Consider the following 25,974-nt stretch of genomic DNA (forward strand, 5'->3'; position numbering starts at 1 on the left):
TGAATAAACGACTGGAGGAGAGCGGGGAGCGGGCCTGACGCTGGGTTCTGTGCAGCATGTAATCAGCTGAACAAATTGCCCAAATCAATCATGCCGGCCGGGCTCCAGCTTGGCTGGGACCGGGATAAGCACTTGTATGATTATCATGAAAGATAGCCGTAATTGTCTTCTAATCCCAGGAACGGCTGAGTGACAGAAGCTGGTTAAAACTGCATGATAAGGGTCTTTTTGCACAGACACACATCAGCTCGTATCTGATGGGACTTTCAAAAAGGAGCAAATGGGGGAGATTTGAATGTGAAGAGAGATGGAGGGAAACAGCGATCGGATTCGAAATCGGAAACATCTGAGGAAAGGAATTTCCCACGGAGCGCAAAAAGACATGTGGGGAAATCGGGCTTTAGATGTGGATTGGAATTGAAGTCCACAATACGGCGATGGTCCATCATTTCTAGCGTGTGCTCATTAAGAAAAAAACATCCTTATCTTTGGTTACAAAGCGTCCAGATGGCATCCTGTTGCACAATGAGCTATATAATTTTAATTTGCACTAGATATGTAAATTCTTTCTTAACTAATATTTTAAACTTTTGTTCAGAGCGGTGGGGTGGCGGCATCTAAGACCCCCTAGTTTACATCACAGGCTTGCTTTTTAGGGGACAACATTGGAGAATAAACACCAACTGTAAAAGTAGCATAGTATGACAGTCTGTTATAAAAGCATTGTAAAATTACTCTTTTCCAGGGTCATAAATAATTATATTAAACCCAACTGAAAACAATTTGAACATTTATATTTATCCCTTGGCACAAAGCTATATTTTGAAGGATTTAAAATAATGATATTAATTAAATTAAATTAAATAATGAGGTAAAATATAATAATAATAATAATAATAATAATAATAATAATAATAATAATAATAATAATAATAATAATAATAATAATAATAATAATAATTTCTTACATTTAAATAGCACTTTTCTAGACACTCAAAACGCTTTACACATTGAGGGGGATCTCCTCATCCACCACCAGTGTGCAGCATCCACCTGGATGACGCACAGCAGCCTATTACCCCAGACTACACACCACACACCAGCTGATTGGTGGAGAGTGATGAAGTCAATTATGGAGATGGACATGATGGACAAAGGCCAGTGAGCAAATTTGGCCAGGATGCTGGGGTTAAACCCCTACACTCGAAGGACATCTTTGGATTTTTAACAACTACAGAGAGTCAGGACTCACTGAGCAGTATAGAGTCCCCTTCACTATACTGGGGCGTTAGGACCCACACAAACCGCAGGTTGAGCACCCCCTGTTGGCCTAACTGACACCACTTCCATCAGCAACATAGCTTTGCCATGTGGTCTCTCATCCAGGTACTGACCGGGTGCAGCCCTGCTTAGCTTCAGTGGGTGACCATTTGAGAGTTGCTAGCGGCCGATAATATACTGTATATTTAAAAAAAACGTGATTATAAACACACACGTGTATAGTGCTTGCCTTTAAATTGAATTATGCATGTCACTTCTATTTACATTGGCAAGTGTTTATTTTGGATCCTTTTTTCTACCAAATAATGGCCTCATTCATTACCACATTGTCATATCAGTTATAATCATGGCAGATTCTGCATGGGCCTAGTTAAACAAATCTTTCTATCACCACTTTAGGGCAACAGGGGGTGAATGACAGTTAGCTTATTTCAGCCTTTCAGGAAAACACCTTGATATGGGCTTCTACTTCAGACACTAGAGTTTGAGCTGACAGCAGACACTGAATGCCATGGACATTAGCGCCCTCAACACCCAGCTGCTGTGACACATCGCCAATAAACGGTAGGGAGTTACGAGCCCCGGCTGACGGATATGAGAAGAGACGGGAACACTTGACCTAGTGTTCCTATCCAGAGAACACAAAACATCTGCCTGCTTCTCCCTGACTGTCGTGTATTGATTAGTCTCTATTGTGTGTAATTTCTGCTCTTATAAAACAGATGGGGCTGCTGCAAGGGAAAAAGGTTTGTGTGTGTACGGACACATCTGGTCTAATGCCAGTCACAACACATTTCGGAGAATTGGTTTATCCATTTGCTACGGTTGCTGAGAGACACAGAACCTGCTCCCCTGCATCTGGCACACTCAGGGGCCAAAATTAACACTTTCTGTAGTGCTTCAACAGTATGGATAAATCAAGTGTAATATTTTTGAGTGTTTTCATTTAAAGGAGTGGTTCCAGAGGGTATTTTAAGCCTTGGTTGTGTTTATAAGATGCAAAGCAATGTGTGCTCATGCTTCAATTGTAGAAAATCCTGTTAGCTGGTTACTTTCATTATCTACAGCTACTCAGCTAACATGAAAACGACTCATATTTCCTAGTTCCTCTGAAAGGCCCGCTATCAAGAGGCTCTGATTGGTCAACTAACAAAATGTGCTGTGATTCGTGGAAAGGCTCCACATCACGAGGAAAAGTGCCATGCCCCTATAAGCACATGCTTTTGCGCTGTGTAAATACTGTTAGTCAGAGTAGCTGTTCAAGTTTGTGCCTAGAATCAGACAGAAAATGACACAGAGGACACACCTGAACCTCACGCCTGCTATCTAAAATAAAATCTGACAAGTGTTTTTCACATATATTCGTAATAAGCATGTGTAAGTAATATGAAACGTTCACATATTTTTTACGAGTTTGTTATTTGAGATGTAATACGCAGGGAAAGCAGCCGCATAGAGAGACACTGCATCCCTGCTGAAAATTGTGGCTGTTAACAGCGGTTTGACGGATAAATATGAATTTGTAGCTAAACTGTTAATAGTAATAGTTAATAGTCTCAACATTCTTGTTTTTGTCCTTGCTACAACATACTGTTAACGCTAGAAACTATGCATGTAAAAGATTAATTTTAACAAATAAAAATACTTACAGGTTGTGGCCCACAATCCACAGCTTCTTCTATTATGGTTGGAGGATTTTTATGTCAAATCCAGCACAGAACTGGGAGAAATTCTGGAAGCCTTTGTCAAATGCTAGCTATATATTTTTTTATAATTCTCTGAAACATACTTAAAATTAAACTCTTAAGCACTTCTTTCTTTGTGTCGTTTCCTTTGGAAGCCCAGATACAGAAACAGAACAAGCTCTGTGTAAATAGCTTGTTCTGCTACATTATAGCATTACAGCGCTTCTGGCAATGCCCCTTGCTGCGCACGGCGTGCGTGTGGTGAATGCGCATAACTTGAAGCATTTGTGATCTCACAAACCCAGATTTTTTTTTTGTAGTCCCCTAAACTTCGCTCGCTGTAGGCTTTGCTAAGCTAACTCTGTAAAGCCAATGTCTTCCTTTGCATTGAACTTTGAGCGTATTACATTCAGAGATGTTGTTTATGTTCACACAGCTACATCATAAATCAACAAAAGATAAAACATGATATAGTGGACCACCCCTTTAACTTTTAAGATTCATATTTAATAGCCGGATGTTTTTAATATAGCCAAATTTGTAAACACTAATTAATGTATTAGTTGTAATAATTTACATAAATGGCTCTGAGGTACATTCACGACACAAGGTACGAAGGCTGTTGAGCCTCTGCCGAGCTTAGTTAAGGCCCTCAACTTTAGTTTCACCTTTGCGGTCTCATTTGTGTTGGTATTTGGCATCGCTCAGATGTTTTGCTCTGCTCACAGAAACTGTGAACCGGAGAAGGTTTATTTTAATTCAAATTGTTCCAAAATATCTTAAATAACGTCAGAATCTTCCTCTCAATGTTAGTGCATTAAAATATAATTTCTCGTAAAAAAAAAAAAGAATAATAATAATTGGCTCTTTAAAAAAAATCATTAAAAAAGTTTAATGTTTTCACAAAAACATTAAGCAACGTATTAAGCAAATTGTTTTCAACATTTAGATTTTTTTATGAAAAAATCCTTTTTAAAATGTTTTCTCAAGACTGCAGTAATGGCGGTGATATTACACGTTAAAACTACACCTTCACTTTCACCCATGTATTTTCTTTCAGTTCCTGATACCAGCCAACTGCTGAATAACGGGCACATTTTACAAGCATTTGGCGCATCACAAGAGCTAATTTTGCATCCTGGGCACATTAAACCAACATCCATATGGCACGCTTGAGATAATATACCCTCATGAACTATAGTTTCCTCTGTTATTACCAACTCCTCCTCCTCCTCACCATTCTCTCAATCTTTCACACACACACAAAAAAAAATATCGCTATTGAAAGCTAAGTCAGGTCTGTTCACACAGTTAATCCACAAACACGTGCTGTCATCTGTAATATAAAGCTAGTGAAACCTGTTAGGCAGTGATCATCAAGCACTTACATGGGCAGTTTGTGCCCTCTGAGTTGACGGCGGCCGTCTTCCCATCGGGACAGCAGCCGAACGCTGTGTTGTCACAGGACGATCGCTCCTCAGCTGTGGGAAGAGTGGTAGTAGCTACTGTTGTACCTGAAGAGAGAGATGAAGACATCAACCAAGCACTTCTCTAGCTTGAACTGATATCTCTATGTTTGGATAATTGCTAAAACAATTAACGTGTCAAGTTGCGGAAAAGGAAAATTATGGTGTAAATAATTACAGAGGCAGACGGCTCTATGGTTGACACTTTGATTTGCAGTAAACCATTTGTGAAATTACTTTTTTTTTACATCTTTCTTGATGCATTCTGACTTTTAGGCAAACCTTAACAATAGCTTGTTAAAACTCTCCTCACACCTACAAGTATGTATCTTGTGGATTATGACTGTGGGCTGAGGCAAAATATCTTGCGCTTGCCAAACAAGCCATAAAGCCGACAGATGTGGCTCTGTGAGTATGAGAGAGGCAGCGTGTGAACGAGATAGTGAGAGGTGGAAAATGACTTTTGGCGTAGAGCTGGAAAGCATCCCTGGACGTCTTTTCATTGGCAAATTTATGATCCGCTGCCCCCGAGGTGAGCGCCGGTCGACCCGCTGCTTCAGCCTTTTAGGCGATTGGTTCAGAAAGTCATCAGGAAGTCCCGAGAGAGGCCTCCAATTTCGATGTCAGACAGACTTCATGTGTCCCATGTCAAAGAGCCCTTCGGTCCAACGGTGACAAGAGAATAAATCTGAGGCCCTGCTGCTCTCTCTCATACCATTTAAACAGTGTCTATAGAGCTTACATTAGCTGGAAAAAATAGCTGGTTTGCTTTATGTACAGCATCGTGCTGGTGAAGGACACAAAAACACGAAAAGTGATTGAAGAATTTGTCTCTTGTATGTCAACCGAGGGGGTAGCAATTTAAAGGGTGGCTGTAGTTGAGAGAAAAATATGAGTTTTGTGGCTATTACAGGCTATGTTTGTTAGTTTTCTGTGCTAGTGTGCTGATGTTTGGCAGCTAATTCTGAAAATTCTGGCAAAATCCACTGGAAATGATTCATTTTAGAATTATCTTTGGAATTATAACTTGCCTACTTTGAGCTGCTTGGTAAGCTAGATGGAGTAATGGCCCATTTCCACTGAGTGGTGCAGTACGATACGGTTTGGAAAGCTTTTATGGTGTTTCCACTGTCAAAGGTACCAAAAAGCGAACCGTACCGTAATACTTTTTGAGTCCCCTTTCGAGAGGGTACCTAGCACAACAAAAGGGTACCAAAAGGCAGAGCAAGACGCACAGCTGAACGCTATTGGTTTATAGAGATACGTCACTAGCTTGTGAACAAGCCAGGAGGATGAAAACAAAGGAAGCACTATTTTTAAATACACAGCCAAGAAATTACACCGTAATAATATATACATAGAATAACGAGAAATGGTCGACCCGAGCTTAAACGAACCTTGTTATTGTCTTGATGAACAGCAACAAAGCCAAGAAGAAGAGCAGAATCTACCCTGTGCCCCATAGTTGTTTACAAGGCTTTGCTTCGCTTTCTCGTGTACGCTCGCCGCGTGTCTATTTTTTTTTTAAATAACGAACTTCTTGAGCTGATGATAATAATGTGTACGTGATTATTAAAGTGCTTCTGACATCCGATCCTTCCAGAAACTGACAAAGGAGAAGCCAAAAAATATATTAAGAGCAAATAACTTTTTCGGCAACTTAAAACATGAACAAACTGCCATGTTTAACTATTATCATCGCCTTTTGAACTATTATGAACTCGGAATGACGGAATTACTTTCTAACAAGAGGTTACATGTGCTGCTGAAGATTGAAGATGCAGATGATAGGTTTGCACTGACTGTACTATATGTTGTGTGTTGTTTTTGAACTCAAATAAGGACTAAATATATACTGTGTGTAGTTTTTCTGTAATTGGTAACATATCGGAGACTGTAAGGGTCTGTATGTGTTCATATATGTTGCATTTATTTATTTATTTATTTTATATAATCACAGACATTACATTAGGCTATTTCCACCGTCATTGATCTGCAGTTATAATCAAATCATGTTCATCGAAAGGTTAGTAATAAACATTTATACACAAGTATTTATGTTTATAAAGCCTCTGTTTTGTAAGAAGTGCTTCTCATATGATAGGTGAACGACAGCTTTACCTTGACATTTCCTCAAGCAAGAATGGCGTCGACTGAAACTTTCTGTCATACACCAGTGAAAATGCAAGCCCGATAAAGGTGACCCATACAGTACCGTACTCTACCACTCAGTGAAAATGGGCCCTAAGATATATTTCAGTCTTCAATTGTGTGAATGCCATATTTTGTGTTATGAAATAACCAGTTTAATTATGATTTAATTTGTTCTTTCATTCACACTTGCATTTAAACTACTGTAAATACAATGGCTGTGGATCTCAACTGGTCTGTACCTACAATACAAAGCAATTTTGTTTAATAGATGTCTAATGGATGTCCAAACATAGACGGCTTAATATAATAGATGTCTAAAAACAGCTCAAAAACTAGACTAATCATCAAATACACAGGTTAGATAGACTTCACATGTGTAGTCATTCATTTCTATGTAATTGATAACTAGTCTAGTTTTGGGCTATTCTTAGACATCTATTAGATTTTACTACAGTCCAAATTTAGCCTTGTTTTAGCCAAGCTGTCTATGTTTAGACATCCAATAGACATCTGTTAAATTTCTTTTAAACACAACAATTGCTTGCTAGGTATGTACAGTTTTAAACATCAAAACAAAGCGCAGTTGCTCAGAATGTTTTTTGTTTAATGGGCTATATGCACAGCTAGGGTTTTTCAGCCAAACGATAAACTTCCGGTGAAAGGTCTATGTGACTATTTTCAATTCTATAAGGTTCCGTTTACATCATCGATGTTGTAATGTAATTTAAATATAATCAGTTAAATAGACTTAAGCCTCCATTTGGTTGTTAAAGCGTAAAGAGAGACGAAAGACTGTTTAAACGCAGGCGCCCTCATTAGCAACAGACTAGCGCAAAAACTCCATTGAAAATACTGGAGTAAAATAAATTTTCATATATTAAAGACATGGCACGAAAAAATAGAATTTAATGCAGTGCTTCTCGTTTGGTCTGATATCCACTTTATATCATATCTCAGCCAGGCAGTGAAGATTGCTTTTTTTTTTTTTAAGAAATCAGATCTTAAACGCAGCGATTTTGTATGGGATGACAATTTACCAGAAGTCCTAGGGATGGCTGATTGAAAGAAAAAGTCTGTGTGCATATACCCCATTGCAAGTGAACAATAAATCAGTTAACCTTTTTTATGTGTTTGGGTTCTGAGGAAAAAACAGTTGAGACTAAACTAAAATCCACTGTCTACTTAAAAAAAAAATCCTTAAATTTCTTCTAAACTTCATCTTAATTTGTTAACAGAAGGAAAGAAAACTCCATTTAAAGGAGTATACTGTACATTTCTTCATTTTTATTCCTGACTAAGCAAGTACAGCTCAGAGAAAAGAAAGGACTAGGCGTTGTATCGACTCCATCTAAAATGGCCTTTTCGAAATGGCTTACTCATAAGGTTAGGCCACGTTAAAAACTGAAGCCAGTCATTTTGGGGAATTACTCACTGAAGTGATTCCAAATGAAATTGCTCACTTAGCGGTTGGATGTCAGGTGTCAAAACCTCTCCAATAATAATGGGAGCTGAGATAATGGCCGATGTTAAATTGATATGCCATTACATTTCGAGTCGAGGTCATCTGGCGTGCAAGGTCAGTCCATACAAGGGAGAATTTCATCATCTCATGTCATCTGTTCTTGACAATTATGCCTAAACTCTCTTATAACTAAAAGATTATGGTGAATGCATTACCAAGTGGCTCTTCTCCGCTCTCCTCCATTCCGCTCACCATCTCATCATCCCCACTGGGCTCTCCACTGCCCGACTCGTCAAAGTCCAGGGGTGGGGATGAGGTGTGGGGTGGTTTGTAGGGTGTAGTGGGACGGTGGGTGGTGAAAGGGCTGGACAACTTTCGCTCCATATCCAACCTCGGTGGAGGCAGTGCCTCCACCACAAAGCTGTCCGGAGTGGTGGTGTGGTGGCCATGGCGCTGTTTGGTGACCTTGACGTGAGCGGTGGGAGGGGTGGTGCGGTGGGTGGTTGGGAAGGGGGTGGGTTTGGCCGTCAGCTCAATGGATTCTGGGAGAAAGCAGGAATGGAATGATGGGTAAGCATAGATGGAAATGTTTCTGCAAGCCTTCTTTCTTATCTTTAAATTCTACCTACACCCTCCCACCCCTTCCACTTTGCCATTAAAACACAACAACAATAAGAATAATAAGAATAAAAAAAGACTCAGCGTGGTCTCGATGGGGCGTCTTTATTTTGAGAGATGCTTTGTATGCCTCAAAGATTATATCAAATTCAAATGCATGGAAACACCAGGAATAAACCCACTCCTGTCTGCAAAAAGCACTGCGTTTCAATCATATCACTTAAGCTTCATTACACCCCAACACCTGAACACCTGCAAGGAGCCCTCTTTTGTAGTCAGACAACAAGGGCTTAGCCTTAGAGGATTACTTCACCCCAAAATGAACATTTTGTCATTTATTTGAACCTCATGTTGTTCCAAATCTGTATGACTCACTTTTTCTGTGGAATAAAAAAGGGAGATTTTGAATCTCCTGGTTGCTCTTTTCCATGCACTTGCAATGATTTGTGGTGGAGCTTTTAAGCTAAATCACCATAAAAATGCCTCAAATGACTAATATATTCTTTGTCGGTTAAATGTGTATCAGGGATTTGTGAACAAATTATTCAGAGTAGTTTGGTGAACTAGATAAATAGATTATTAGATTTTTTAGTCGCATAAATTTTAATGAAGACTCTTGAATATAAAGGTTCTTTTTTTGCCATCGCTGGTTCCATAAACAAACTTTGATATTCATAGAACCTTTCTATCCCACAAAATTGTCTTATAAGTGACTTTAAACCACTTCTTCACTTTAAGAAATAAATGATTATTCAAAGAACTATTAACTCATAGATATTTTGGGTAGAAAACATTTTTTTGAATGTGGAACAGTGAACATACCAAAGAAAGTTCATTTAGATTGCTAAGATTTTCAGTGAATAATGAAACCGAACACAAAAAAATTTAAAATATGTCATCTGAAACCATGTGTTTCAACACAGAGATATGTCAAAAAATATCTATCCATCTATTTATGTTCCACAGAAGAAAGAAAGTCAGAATTTTCATTGCTGGGTGAAGTATCACTTTAAATATTGCTGCAGTCATTGTGTGCTTTCAGAAGATGCACTCTTTTTTGTCATTTCAAAGTTAAGCACTCATTCACTGTCATTACACTGAAGAATAGCAGAAGGAATTTTCTTCAAACTGTACTTTTTTAAAAAATCAAACAGTCTCAGAATGACACAAGAGTAAGAAAATAACAGAAATACTTTTTTAAAACAGCAAAAAAAAAAAAAAAAAACTATATGGCTTCAGAAGTCTGATATAAATCACTTTCATGATGAATATACAGTGTACTGTATGTACTTTTGAAGCTAGACAACCCAAGTACTTATTAATGCTCATTTTACTGAAGAACAGTGGCCATAATGTTCTTCACACAAGTTATGAATGACAAAAGAATGCGGAAATAATGAAGCAATCCTTCTTTTAGGGTGAACAGTCCCTTTAAATTTAGGTTTGTTTTGAATACAAAACTGTTGCATGGCTTTATACAAACCCTTTTCATGATATTTGTGTTTGTTTGTGTGTGTGTGTGTTTTGAAGCTAAGCATACCAAGTACTGATTTGCATTCATTAAACTCAATAAGAACATCCAATAAAAAAACCTTACCATTCAAAAGTAAGACAGCTATGCTATGACACCATAGTGAAAAAAAAATGATGTAACCTTCTTTTTTGTCTGCGCTATTCCTTTAAATTACCCACTAAATTAATGAACACATGTAAAAAGAACCAAGCTGCTCCTTGGCTTATTTCGGTTGTGATTCTTTGAGGTTTTTAAAAGCTTGGTTTTCCGCAAGCTCAAACCGATCATTACACAGACTCTTGACCAGAAGTGTTTATACACTACTGGCTTAGAGACTGCAGAATACGGCTGATCTGTGAGAGAGTGCGCTTGTGCGTGTGAGAGAGTGCCTGTAGATATGAATTATATATACATATTCAGATGTTGCCCTCCTGTAGGGAGGCTTTAATCACAGACAGCCAGAGCCTCTAGTGATGAATGATTGATATAAATAGGGCAGAAAAGCAGGGTTTAGCTGCAGCTTCAAAGGAAGCCCTCACTTGGTGCAGGCATCCGTCGACGCTCCAACCACCGCAGCCTTGTCAACACGCTCACAAACCTCTCTACTGCAGCAGATGAGCTCAGACTTAAAAAAAGACATTACCAAAGCTTCTTCAAAGATGCATATTCTCTGATAAATAAGTAAGCACTGCTAGGATAATAACAATAGTAACTGTGGCATGGGCGAATGGAGAAGCAGATTCCGCCACAATAGGGACTGAGGGATCCACACGCTCAATCATCCGTGTCTTTGTGCTCAACTTTAGCGAGTCCCTAGCGTACAGGCTAACCGCGCTTGGACGGGAACCTGATAACATGCTAGCGCAGGCTCTTAATTACATGCTAATCATCTCGCATTTGAACAGCGAGTAGCTGACGAGGTGTGAAATACGATATCTTACAGAAATACTACATCTATCAGCCCTGCTGTCACAGTCTGAGAGGGAGCGGGTGTGTTGATACGCTAGCATTGTGCAGGAGAGCACCGATGCTATCGGCGTGTGTCATGGCATGCGTTTTCCTATTTCGACTTGGCTGCACCTGCCATTCAGGAGCTCAGTGTAGCGTTAGCTCCAAGTGAGGGAAAGAGAGATCTGGGGTGTGGGCTTTTGAGTCGCCCGCCCCTGCTTTGGGGTTTTGTGACACAAATATGTACGTTGAAAGAGAGCGACTGGCAACGGGAGCATTCAGCTCGGCTTAATCAAGTTTAACGCTCCATTTGGTTTTCAGAGAGGCAGGGTGCACAATTAGGAGACGCAAAAATCATTGTCATCTTCAGTCGCCATAGCCGTATACTTATTCTTGAAAGGCTGTTATTAAGATGGCTTTCTGTCTTTTCATTCAACACTGTGAGCGAGTGCGCAGTTTGGGCGGAAGGGAAGTTGAAAGATGCAGAAAGAAAAGCCGATAAACTATGAAATGAAAGGGGTAAAGGACATTGTTCAGGATTCAAAACAAGCTGAGATCTATCAACAATGTGATGTCACTACAGAAAATTATTTGGATTCAAGTTTAAGTTTTCTACAACTAGTTTCAGTGAAAGTTTTGTATGTCTATGGTGATAATAAAAAGCTATTAGTGGTCAATAAAATTATGTAATAAATAATAACCTTAACTTTTCCAAATTTGATTGTATTAAAGTAATGTGTGCAACCCCACCGGTCCTACAACACCCAAGACCATGGCCTCTAGCGTCTGTCGCTAGAGCACCTTTAGAGGTCAGAAGAGTGAAGTTTACCTTCACAGTACTTTACTAGTTGGCCTTCTTTACACTCACGCCCCTAAACCTCACTCCCATCTGGGTCACGGCACCAATGCAATCCCGCCAGTCCTACACCACACAACCTGCTCCGAGCTGGGATTGAACGAGTGACTTTTCCGCATGGGAGTCGGTCCTCTACCAAGAAGGCTAAAGACCATGGCCTCTAGCATCTGTCGCTAAAGCACCTTTAGAGGTCAGAAGAGTGAGGTTTACCAGCACAGCACTTCACTAGCTGGCCTCCGCTACGCTCACCCCCCTAAACCTCACTCCCATCCGGGTCACGGCACCAATGCAACCCCACCCGTCCTACACCACCCAACTCACTCCGAGCTGTGATCGAACTGGCAACTTTCCACATGGGATTCTGTTGCTCAACCAAGGAGGCTAAAGACCATGGCCTCTAGTGTCTGGTGCTAGAGCAATTTTAGGGGTCAGAGGAGTGAGGTTTACCTGCACAGCACTTCACTAGCTGGCCTCTGCAACACTCACCCCCCTAAACCTCACTCCCATCCAGGTCACGGCACCAATGTAACCCCACCGGTCCTACAACACCCAACCCAGTCTGGGCTGGGATCAAACCGGCGACTTTCCGCATGGGAGCCGGTTGCTCTACCAAAGAGGCTAAAGACCATGGCCCCTAGTGTCTAACACTTCACTAGCGTCTAGCTGACCTCAGCTGCATGTGCACATTTTGTAAAGCTGCTTTGAAACAATAATTATTGTAAAAAGCATTATGTAAATGAATTTGAATCGAATAATATAGGAAACAATAGGCAATCAGAATTAAAATATGTACAGTAGCTACTGTATGTGGTGATTAATTTCTAACCAATGAGATTCAATGGGCTACACAGTGCATCGTGCTATAATTAAAAAACTAAGTGTAATGTGAAATTAAGATGACTAGTTATAACAAAAACTACATTTTAGACTCCAGGACTAGCTGAAAATGCCAATGCTCTTCTCAAAACGCCTAGCTTTGGCAGTTTAACAGCGCTTTTACAGCTTAGTTGAGAGGCTTAGGTTGTTATGATCAGGATTATCAGTAGTGCACTATAAAAAGTGCCCCTCCTCCACACTAATTGGTTGGCTGACTAAAGTGTGACATTGAAACTTCCAATTTCAAAACTTTCTTCAACTCTCAGTGGCAAGAAAAAAAAACATGAAATAGGCTAATAAAATCGTATCATGCTGGTTGTTAAAAAATGCAGCTCACCTATTTGAAATAATTGATAATAAATGCTAGCCTGGGTTAATAATCTGTTGTCTGTTTAGTTTTAGGTTTTCTGTCTTTGTTTTGCTAGCGTCATAATTATATTTTGAAATCATTTTTCATATTCAAAATGTGATTTGAGCTGTAAAGTTGTTTTAAACATCCTTACAGCAGTGCTACTACTAATGCAGTAGGCGGATAAAATCCAGGTTAGGACTTAATTCCCGTGGGAGGATTTTTTCCCTATATAAATAGTACCTTGAAGGGTTTACCGCTTTTACATGGTAATGAGAAGCTGAAAAATTGGATGTAAGTTTGCACAGACAAGGTTAGTAAGCAATTTCACCATAGCAGACCTTTGAAACGGTGTGTATTGTAATGTCAGGCCTGTTGCAACAGATATTTTCCATGCATTTCTATTTACATTTTTTACACACTGATGGATGATTTGATTTTTTTTTTTTGTATTTAGACACAGAGATTAACTGGTTTTGAACCTGGAAAATGTTGTTTGGGTCAAAAATGACAACTAAAAATAAAATGTTTGGCAAGAGACACCCATCATGCATGCTAATGTGTAGTCTACCAATTTCCTTTATTCATTTTCCTTCGGCTTAGTTTCTATTTCAGAGGTCGCCACAGTGGAATGAACCGCCAATTACTCTGGCATATGTTTTACAAAGCACATGCCCTTCCAGCCACAACCCAGTACTGGGAAACATCCATACGCATAGTTTAATCAATTCACCTATAACGCATGTCTTTGAATTGTGGGGGAAACCGGAGCACCCAGAAGAAACCCACGGCAAAACAGGGAGAACATGCAAACTCCATACAGAAATGCCAACTGACCCAGCCATGAGTCTACCAATTTGAGATTATTTTAACTAAAACATAAATAGATATATTAATCTGATTATAAATTTAATAACATAATAAAGATATATACTGTATGACATGCTTTGCTGCATACATTTCTAACGACATTCCCGAGTGAAATTCCATTCCATTCTATGAGTGGTAAACTGGTTTTGAACCCGGAAAACGTTGTTTAGAACAAAAATGATAAACAAAACTAACATGAACACAGAGAGCTGCCCCTGTCCCATATGCTAATATGTAGTCTGCCAATTTGCAGCAAGTGTACAGGTGATGACACCATATGTGAGCGCAGGGAACTGCCAAGACTTGGACTCTAGATGAGCCAAAAGTTTCTCAGCCATTCAAGACCCGAACGCCCTGCGTCATGTACCAAGATGTGCCACTGATTGCCTCATCTGCTGCCTGCTATGCCAACACGAGTAGTAGCTCACTCTGTGTGGCATTTCATAGCACCGTTTGTCATCAAGAAGAGTTGTTGATGGGAGAGCGTCAAGAGATCAGCGGGAGAAAAATCGAGAGAGAAAGACAGGCTTTCGGCTAATTCACATCCAGCCACACGTGAAATGAGCTTGTGATCAAGCCCCTCCACCTCGGGGCTGCAGACTTGCGGGCCCGCTTTGCCCCACATGTCGGGGAAAGAAATTAATAAATGGCCCTGCCATTGCCAGTTTCGCCCTAGGCTGGTGAAGATCCAACCTAAGCCCACTCTTTACTTCCTCCTAGATCCCTGAATAAACCCAGAGAAGCAGCTGGATTTTTATTGTACAGGCAGGTAATGCCATGAAGCTGAGGAACACAGAGAGGTGCTCTGGTTAATGACTACAGGGATGATGATCCAATCGTGATCTCTAAACATCGGTTTATGTTGCACTGTGTTATGACCAGGCAAATGTGGCCTGAAAACATAATCTAAACTGACAAAAATATTGAAATAATGAACTTAAAATGTGTTGTATATTGTAAAAAATACTGGGATCCACACTATTATTTTATATTGTCTCAACACAAATCAATTAAGTTAAATTTAGGGATGTAACCATTCACCATGAGTCGGTTGAAAATCGATTTTAATATGTGACGATTCAAATCGGTAGAAACGTTGAATGAATCGCGATACATTTTTTGAACAGAGGGGGCGCTGTGTTTACAGGTGCAAGATTTTTTTGTTGCAAATCAGCGGCAAGCAAGAGGTGGGGTGGCATACTGTAGTCAGAATCACAACTGTGTGCAAATACTGCAAAAGACGTTTGCTAACAGAACAATGAATATGATGCACATAAACCATCAGTACAGTGAAAAACTACTGTCACAGACGTCTATTCGCAAAAAAAAAAAAGAAATATATATATATATATATTAATAAGCCAAACCCAGTGGACCGGATAAGTTGCAGCTCTGCTTGCTCTGACGAATGCTACGAAGATCACTTGGTATCAGTGTTTTCATAGTCAAAGTCTGGAGATGTTTTGTTTTTAGACTGAAAGAGATAATTGTTCTGTTACAGAACCAGGCATTAGTCTATTTTTACCCTCTCTCTTTTCACATGAGTTTATGCATATTTTAATAATTTGCTTATTATTATTGAATATTTAAAATGTTCAAGATTATCTCTTCTTAAGTGTATCACACTGATACTTATACTAATTAAGTATACAAGTAATATTAATTACTCACCTCACCATAATTATGTTTAACTCCTGTCTCTATCCTACTATATAGTTAGTAATTATTTTAATCAGTTTTTTTTATGCCAGTGGCCAGTTGCCTGGATCAGAGGGCCAATTGATCACCTCTGTACACAATGCTCTCTGGGTTAGGAAAGATTTTACTCTCCACACCAGCCATTTCAGTCCACAGTGAAAGAGTTTTCTCATCAGCAGGGGAGATTGTAAATGTGCAAAGACCTCAGCTTATGCCAGAAAACATAGATATGCTGATATTTCCTTTTAAAAATGTAAAATCCCAGTACAGTCACAGGGTTAGTTTGTTTATATTAATAAGTCTTCTTTACTTCTTTGTTCTTTTTCTTTCTTTTTTTAAATAGCAATTTAGTTATAGCAGAAAATTTATTATTTTGCAATAAATGTGCAGCATTTAAGAAAAACATGAAAGCGCTCTTCACCTTAAATTTGTTTCAAATAATTTTGTTAAAAAATTTTGACTAAATCGTGAATCGTGAGATGAGTATCATGAATCGTATCAAATCATGAGTCAGGTGAATCGTTACACCCCTAGTTAACTTCATTTCTTTTTTTTTTTTAACAAATTTGAGTGGATTGAGCATAAAACAATTTAGTTGTCCCAAAGTAAACTTAAGAATTGTGTCGTTTTAACTCATTTTAAATAAGTAGTTTTAACAAGCAGCAAAAGCTATTTTTTTGAGTGTATGTAATTAACTAATCAATAATATTTGAAAAATCATATTTATAAAAAATAAAGACTACTCCAATTCTTATTAAGATTATAATATCAATAACACCAACTTACCATTGTTTTCAAAACTGCACAATGCTAATATGCATTTAATATTTTGCAGCTAAGCTTTTGCAGCTATTTGTATTTTATAATATACAATATTATGACTATTTCTAATAAAATGTATTTTTAAATGAAAATAAGGATATTAATTATAATTAATATTAAAATAATAATGTAATACAATGCACAGCAATTTCAATTACAATGCATTTATTTTATTATATTGCGATACATTATTATCGCATTTTACATTACATTATTTTAGCGAATTTATGTAATCGTGTAATTACACATGTACTAACTAATCAAATGTACATTTATTAATGTACATTAATGTACACAAGGTCTGTTCAGCATAAGCTAATTAACTATTGATTTCTTATATGCTGCAGTATATAACCATATATTGTATAATTGCAAGTTTATATTATAGTTATTAATAATTTTTAAATAATAGTAATATTTTGCATTGTATAATGAGGTATAATACTGTAAAAATAAACAGAAATACATAAAATTACCAAATGCAAAATCACAAAAAAGTGAATGTACTGTAAAGCCAATTACAGTAACTGTACTGTAATCCATTTTTACAGTAACTTACTGGCATTGCTACCGTGCTGCCAGTACTGTAGTGTAAAAAAAATACAGGAAAAACAGTGCAGCAGTCGACAATGAAACTGAATCACTTATGTGGATTAACAGCACAGGCTGCTGTTGAAAATATCTGGCACCTGCCACTGGATCTGATCCAAAGAGCAGCAGCTGGCAATGTCCAGCACGCATCATGTCCATCTCAGATCAGTCCTCCGCGGACGCCTTCTGACGTGAGCTGGCACAGCGCTTCCTACATACAGCCGACATGAAAGTCTTAACCTTGGCCTTCTACCAGGTCCCTTCGCTCACACATGAACAGAGCGGGCGATCTGCGATTTAAGACTGAAAGACAGCGATACCCTATTCTCTCCACAGCCGGCAGATTGCAGGTGCTTCGCTCAGACTGTGCCGTTAACTCTGCTAATCCACACAGGGGTGATGCAAATCAAACAGCTCAAATGTCGCCCGGTTCCAGGGGATTCAAAGCAACCAGCCTGGAGCCAAGCTGCACAGCTCTATCTACAGGAGAGCATCTGTCAGGAAGCTTTTCCGATTCCTTGAACACCCACCACCCACATCTTACCCGTCCCATAGACAACTGCACACCCAGTGACCTCATTTCTGCCTGTGAGCAACTCAGTTTACACCAACAAACTGCATAAATCAATTTTCTTAATCAGTATTTATCGCTTGATTTACAATTTTAAAACAAGACTACTTAGATTATTTCAATGTGATGTCACTGGCACATAAACTTCTCCTGCTTGCTATGAAACTATTTCATAACTGTAACAAGAAGCAATTTAATCATAACTTAATGCTAAAACAGCTATCATAACATTATTTATCAATTTGTGGCTCTTGTTGGATTCTTAAAAGCTATAGAAATTAAAAACGTAATACAGGAAATACGTTGAGACCATTGTTTTTGTTTACATCCCTCAAAATGGTCTATATGTACACGTATTAAACTGTATTTCAAGAGTTCACACTTAGCTGATAATTAATTATAAACTTGTTTGCCATTCTGTCCCGCAAGAGAGCCCTGAGCTCATAAGATCCTCGAACCAGGGGCTCCCTCCCGTTGCAAGGCGAGAGGGGAGTTTGAGCTCAGGTAGATCTCGAGAACTCCCCTGCTGTAGTAACCAATGAACAGATAGTGATTGCTCTTAAGAGATAACTACTTACTAGGAGCATGTCAATGGTGCCGATTTGGATGAGTCAATTAACTTAAGTTGCATGTTTTTGGACGGTGGGAGGAAACCGGGGAACCCGGGGGAAACCCACGTGAGCACGGGGAGAAAGTGCAAGCTCTACATAGAAACGTCTGCTGGTTTGGTAAAGCCTGGAACCAGACATTCTTGCTGTGAGGCAACAGTTCTAAGCACTGGGCCACCGTGTCACCCATCTAGGAAGAAGGAGGAGTCGAGGTGGAAGGGGGGATTCTTCAAAACGAAGATAGCGCTGGTACGTAACCCAGGGTATTTGTAGTGGATTAGGAGTCGTCTGATTGGTTGCATTGAGAATTGGATAATACGGATCCAGCCCCTAGCAATCATAAGCATGTGATCCTCTCGAAATTAGTTTATAAATAAACTTCCCATATTATCATGTTATTAAATTATATTGAAAAGGAAAACAAAACATGCAAAAATAATAATGAAATAAATAAATGCATTTTATTTTGTTTTTATTATTAGCAATGTTGTGAATTTATTTTTCAAATATGTCCTAAGAGCTATTATATTTTGTCTGCATCATGATGACAGTACATAAAATTCTACTAGTTTTGCAAGATACAAGTAGTGTAATTTGTAACTATGTAAGTTTAGTTAAATAGCCACCAACCCCCCCCCCCCCCCCCCCCCCCCCCCCCCCCCCAAAAAAAAGACAGTGGCTGCGTCCAAAACCGCATACTTCCATAGTATACAGTACGCTAAAATCAGTATGTGAGCCAAGTAGTTTGTCCGAATTCATAGAATTCGAAAATCAGTATACAAGAAGTACCCGGATGACTTACTACTTCCGGCGAGATTCTGAAGTGCGCATCCCATGGACGCTGCGCTATCCCATGATGCCCCGTGAGAGAATTCATAAATGGGAGTGAAGCGACGCAACTGACGCAGGTAGGTCACATGACCATGACAAAATGGTGGATGTAGTACGCCCGAATTGCATTCATACTTCTTACATTCATTCTGTATACCTTTCTAATGGCCGAGTAGTACGTTTAAATTCAAATGCTGTACCTACTGAGTAGTAGGCGGTTTCAGACACAGCCATTTACTTTAGAGTGTATTTTAAAGGCTTTGTTGTTTATAAAATACAAAGCAATGTGTGCTCATGCTTCATGTTATTTTTTCATACATCTTACTTTGATTATATACAGCTACTCAGCCAACATGAAAACGACAGTCATATTTCCTAGTTCCTCCAAAAGGCATGCCCTCAAAAGGCTCTGATTGGTCAGCTAACACAATGTGCTATGATTCGCGGATCAGCTCCTGGTCACCAGAAAAAAGCATCACGCCTCTAATAGCAAGCGATTTTGCGATGGATAAATACTGTCAGTCAGAGCAGCTGTTAGCCATATCAGTTTGAGCCTGCTTCCAACAGAAAATGAAGAGGACACAGCTGAACCTCACACCTGCTCTCTAAAATACAATCTGACCAGTGTCTTTCATATATAATTGGGTTATAAGCATGTGTAAGTAATATAAAACGTTCACATATCTTTTGCGCGTTGGTTATTTGAGATGTAGAATGCTAATAATAATAATAATAGTAATAATAATAATAATAATAATAATGATAATAATAATAATAATAGGAAATACTGTAAAAATGTAATAAATAATTATAATTTTGTCTTAAAATATATATATATATATATATATATATATATATATATATATATATACACACACACAGTCAACTAACCAATATAAGTTACATATTAACATGCTATACACAATTAATAAAACTTTACAATTATAAGAAGAAAAGTTCAAATAAATTCAGACTATTAATAAAACAAAATAACAAAAGCAAGTAAATAAACACAAAAGAACAATATAACAATTTTACAATTTAATTCAAGACCACATTATGCGATTTTATTAGCTAGTTATTTATCTGGGTTAATTAATATCATAATTCACTCTGTTTCTATGACTTAACCAATCCGAGTACATTAGACTAAACTTACCTTTGCACTGGCCTAAATGCTCCACCTTGATCTCCTTATCTTGTCGGCATGCAATGGTCTTCAGCTGGCACCGGTCTGCATAGGTGACCCCATCAGAACCACATACCTGTCCACAAACATGTCAATTATTAAAATAGAAAGCATCATTAGAACATGTGTTGAGAGTGTGCAGGTCTATATGAGCTCACCTTGGTCTTGTTTTTCTCGTCACAATCTGGTGAAGGACACTCACAGTGAGCCTGTCCATTCACCTCCACACATGAAGACCCAAAGTGGCACACAAGCTCAGCACAGGACTTGGGAGCCTTAGGTCCTGTTGAATAGTTAATGCATAATCTGTATTTACTACTTTTGGGGTATAAAAGCACATACAGTGGAGATCAAAAATGGAGAACAACCTACAGAACATTTCCTAAATTTTGAGGTCACCATTTAAGTCTATTTATTCGCGATCTTAAGTTACTGAAACTCTCTGAAAGTAGGTTGTCTATAGCATTAGGAAATGGTCACTACAATTCTTGGAACTTGTTTGTGTGGATAAAGCGGCAACCTCCCGCTCTACCTCGTGAAGCAAATATGGAAGTAACTGAAACTGCAATTCAGCGAAATTCCGCTAGTCCTGGCTCCAAAATAGAGCACATTTCTATTGAGCCCAATGTTAAAAAGGCCAGATGACATGACATGCTGTGTGCACTTATTGTGCTGACAAACCATTCACGTGGCATCCATTTCCCAGGTGAGTGAAATTCTATACTTATACCATCTCTATAAATGTATTAGTCAAAATATTTGTTTTTATGTAAGTGAAATCCCAGCATTCGCAATAGCAATATTTGCTGGTCATTTCAGCATGGGCTACATGTTATAACACGCAGCCGATGACCTCCACCACTGAAATTCATCAGAAAGATGGCCTAGCATCAGTAGCAGAGCTGGGACCTTGTCTGGCACAGAAGTCTCCTCTTTACTCTGACATCTGAGCGCTGGGCTGTGCCGCCTGGCCTGCAGCACTGACTGGCTTCCTTTTCTGCACTTTCATGTGGCAGCTTTTATCTGGCAGGAACGCGGCAGGAACACTGGGATTGTTGGGTTCATTAAGCTCTTCACTTCCTGTCAATAGCTGACAGTGACTCCATATTTCTCACCGAGGCGACACAGGGGGCGACGTCAGGAGAGAATTTCACTGTCACCCCTGATGTGTCTTTGAAGACTCAACTTTGAACTTCATTGATTTCATCAGATTGTAGGGTATCATTCTATATATCAGTTTATTATTTTTATTATAAATAAAATTTTGTTTAAGTATATATACACTTAAAAAAAATTATATATAATTTTACTTTATATAAAATAAAACTTTTTTTGTCTGAAATAAAATCTATCTATCTATCTATCTATCTATCTATCTATCTATCTATCTATCTATCTATCTATCTATCTATCTATCTATCTATCTATCTATCTATCTATCTATCTATCTATCTATCTATCTATCTATCTATCTATCTATCTATCTTTTTATTATTAATTTAATTGCATTCATGTCACCTCATATGTCTTGTTAAACAGTCAATTTATAAATAAACAGTAAATCTATCTAAATGCTAACTTAGTTTTTTTCTTTGCCAACTTTGTTGTTCAAGAGGAATTTTGCTGAACTAATCTGAGTGTAAGATATTCTTCCTGATATTATTTCAGTTCATATAAAAAAGCGCATGTAGCTGGGCCACATAATGTAAAAAAAGTGTTGTAAATAAAAGATAAATTTCTGAAAATCTGATTTTCTGTCTGCGTGTCTGTCTGTCTGTCTGTCTGTCATAAAACACATATATAAAATCTATTGTTTTAATGTGTAATATAATATATAGTTTATACTAATGATAAAGATAATATTCTGTTTGTTTGATAACTATTAGATGACAGTATAAGCACTCTGTAAACTGGACATGTAAACCTCTATAATTGGTCAATGTACACTAAATGGGCTCTATTTTAACGATCTAGGCACAAAGTCTAAAGCGCAGCATGCAAAAGCATTAAGGGCGTGTCCGAATCCACTTTTGCTATTTTAAGGATGGAAAAATGGTTTATTAACTAATTATAATTATTAATTTCGTTTGTTAAGCGCAAAGATTTGTTTCAAAACTATTTATAAATTCAGTTCTAATTTCCAGGAAACGAATAAATAAACAATAATAACAAGGGGGATCAAAAAAAGGAGTTATATCCAAACACACGTGCTATACCCCACATGGTCCAAAACCTGACAGGTGGACAAATCTAAGCTTGTTGTTATTACAACAAATATAAATATGCATATAATAAATAATACTACTTACAATAATAACAGTATACAAAAGCAAGTTGTCGTGAATAAACTGAAAAAGCCCCCCGAGATGAAGAAGGCATGGAGGTATTGATTTTTATATTTATGTAGAAAATAATAATTTAATATTTATATTAATTTATTAAGTAATATTTTATTTCTTTAATTATTTTTCATTTGTAAAGATATTTTCGTATTGCTGGACATCTTGCGTGTTTTAAGCAATGTGTAAGCGAGGCACACAACTAACATGCTCTGCGCTATACTTTAGACCTGCTTTCAGCTGGTCTATCGCACAGTCTATTTTACTTCCTCAAAATAGCAACGTGGAAACAATGCGCCTTAACACACCTCTTTTCTAGACTGAAACACCCATGAGTCCACAAAGTGGCGCAAATGGATTTGCTATTGGAACAACGTGGTGGAAAATGGGAAAATTAAGTTTGCGCTGATCTGAAAATAGCAACACATCGGAGCAAACGCGTCTTGTGCCTTATTGCACCGGATATATGATAGGGCCCTATACGTCTATCAAACATAACAACGATAAAACACCAATATAGTTTAATTAATCAATCAATTTGGCAACAACAAATTGTTAATCACTACCTCACACCATCTTATGCTTACTTCCCTTATCACATATGTCAGATTCGAACCCACACCCCACTCACAGCTTACCACAACATCACGTTTCCTGACACCGAAAGCCTTATTAGTCGCCATACTTTTGCTCAACAAAGGCTATTAATTAACCATCGCTGTCACTTCTACATGTGTCCAACATTGCGAATAAACAGACCTAATTACACACTTCCTAAAACCACAGCCTTAGAAGTGTAATCTTAGAGAGATTGTCTGAGTTTTGTGCTAATTAAAAGTTACCGACGTTACCTTTGTCACAGCCGCTGACTCCCATCTTGCTGCCATCGGGGCACACGTTGCATTTCATGCCCTTAACTCCAGGCTTACAGGAGCACAGGCCTGACATCTGCTCGCAGTCGTCACGAACCGAACCCACTCCATCACAGTTACATGCTGATGAAGAGGGAGAGAAAGAGAGAGAGGCCTGTCAGCCTTATCTGCTTCAACAGTTTTGATTAGATTCCTTGTCTCTTTCTCTTCAATTTCACTCCGACAAAAACATCCACACATCCGGCAAATGCATGCAATCTGGAGCTGCTCCAATCTGTGACCCCACAGCTCCAGCAATAGCGCTCGCTCTGTCGATGACCACCGCAGTTCAAACCTGGGTCAAGATGCCCAGGGGTGAAAGCGAATGTGGCTCGCAGAATGTGCTAATGCTCCCAGGACCCCTGGGATGGAGCACAAACTGTTTCAATCACGCTTGTTTTTTCCCGACAAACACACATAAACGGGGGTTATTGGTCTGTAGGCAGAACTTATAGGTCAGGCCACGTTGCGCTCTCATGCAGTTCCCATTACCCCACAGTGGCTCGGAGGCTTAACTCCAAATGCTTGTTTTGACAGAAATCGCATTTGCGGATGGCACACGTTAAATGAGTAGCTTGTCACTTCGGATTTGGGATTAGAAAGGAACGTTTAACACATTTAACAGAAAATGCCCTGAGAGCACATATATATATGTATCGCCGGGATAGGGAGAGGAGAGTGATGCTTACGTGTGCAGCCGCTCATGTTTTCTGTGACGATGCCGCGGAAGTTCCAAAATCCAGGCTCACAGCGGTCACACTTCAGTCCGCCGACGCCAGGCTTACAGGAGCACTGGCCGGTTGAGGGGTCACATGTGCCTCCGTATGAGCCGTAATGATTGCACTGACACACACCTGAAGGAAAAAAAATATGTTTTTAGTGGAGTTCACAATCTAGAACTTGATGTTCAATTAATGTGTGAATAGCTTATAATGAACTTCTAAAAAATGGATCTTTACGGACTTCCAAGGTTGTCTGTGTAAGCCAAGCGGCAACCTCTCGCTCTCTCTCATGAAGCTAATACGGAAGTAACTGAAACTGCAATTCATCGAAATTCTGTTAGTCCTGGCTCCATAATAGAGCACATTTCCATTGACCCCATTGTTAAAATGGCCAACTTTACAGCAGAAAAAAAGGTGTTTACAGCCTGGTACAAAGAACGATTTTGGTGTATATAGCTAATATAATCCTTCATGACAACTGTGAGGGGGTGAATTTTTTTATAACTCATCTGTTTCATTTTATTAAGTTATATTGGGTCTGCATAATTATGGGTGTGGCCACTTGAATGACAGCTAGGTCTTGCTGATTGCAGTCATGTCACCTCAGCTAATTCCGGCTAATTAGCCACTGAACTCGACACATACATCGTAAAAATACATCATATTTTTGTTTTGATTTATGTGGTTTTACACAGTCAGTTGCCTTTTGGAATTATTTCTTACAATTATCAGATGATATGGCATGCTGTGTGCACTTAATTGTGCTCACAAACCATTTAAGTGGCTTCCATTTCCAGGTGAGTAAAATTATATACTCATACTATCTCTATAAATGTTTTTTTTTATTTAAGAATGTTAATCATTAATTAGCATTTTCCTCCTGTAGAAAAGAATCATAAAAATAATGCTTAGTGGCTCGATGTATTATAACTGTGTTTTTTTAAAGACTAAACACTTTAATGATGCAGTACACAAGCAAGCACAAATGGTCAAAACATAAACGAGTCGCAGGTAATGAAGTATTAAGCGTTTCTCCCAAAGAAAAGCCAGTCTATAAGCAGTGCTCGCAGGCACTGAAGCTCACGCTCCACCTCTATTTGGTAACCCCCGGTCGCCGCGATGACGTGCAAACAAAATGGCGAAGTTTGGCCACAAACTCATAGCTCATTTGCGCACTTCGGAAACTTATGGGTGACGTAATGGATACTAAGTCCATATCTTTTACAGTCTATGGTATAAGCCTGTAAACTGATTTTCAGGTGAGGAATTCCAAAGGACAAGAAATTCTTCAGCGGTGTTCCATTTAATTTGAGCTTATAATGAATCTGTAAAAATTGGATGTTTATAGACTTCCTAGATTGTCTATTTAAGCTTTTTATTATAATTGTTCAAGATGCATTTATAAATGTGTGTCAATGTTACACTCTTTAGAACTTCCTGGCAAAACATCCCAAGTCCTTCACCTAAAAATCAGTTTATACTGATTACACTGAAAGCATCCCAAACAATTATTGTCACGATCATCAGCGATCATAACTCCCAGATCGCTGGATCTCACACACAAACACACATGGACTACAATTCCTCCATTAATGGACTACATATTCAGTCATG

At 38.6% G+C, this 25,974-nt stretch overlaps 1 protein-coding gene across 1 annotated transcript in view; it reads right to left on the reverse strand.

Annotated features, from left to right (window-relative positions):
* agrn (agrin) overlaps positions 1-25,974 on the reverse strand; it is a 463,463-nt gene that overhangs the window by 63,745 nt on the left and 373,744 nt on the right. The window contains exons 15-20 of the mRNA XM_056448992.1: positions 24,328-24,492; positions 23,579-23,722; positions 20,547-20,671; positions 20,359-20,464; positions 8,264-8,590; positions 4,355-4,480 (exon numbers count right to left, since the gene is read on the reverse strand). Of these exons, the coding sequence (XP_056304967.1) occupies positions 4,355-4,480; positions 8,264-8,590; positions 20,359-20,464; positions 20,547-20,671; positions 23,579-23,722; positions 24,328-24,492 (993 nt within the window). The remainder of the gene's footprint in view (positions 1-4,354; positions 4,481-8,263; positions 8,591-20,358; positions 20,465-20,546; positions 20,672-23,578; positions 23,723-24,327; positions 24,493-25,974) is intronic.

The sequence above is a fragment of the Danio aesculapii genome, chromosome 23 (genome assembly GCF_903798145.1).
Source record: "Danio aesculapii chromosome 23, fDanAes4.1, whole genome shotgun sequence".
NCBI lineage: Eukaryota > Metazoa > Chordata > Actinopteri > Cypriniformes > Danionidae > Danio > Danio aesculapii.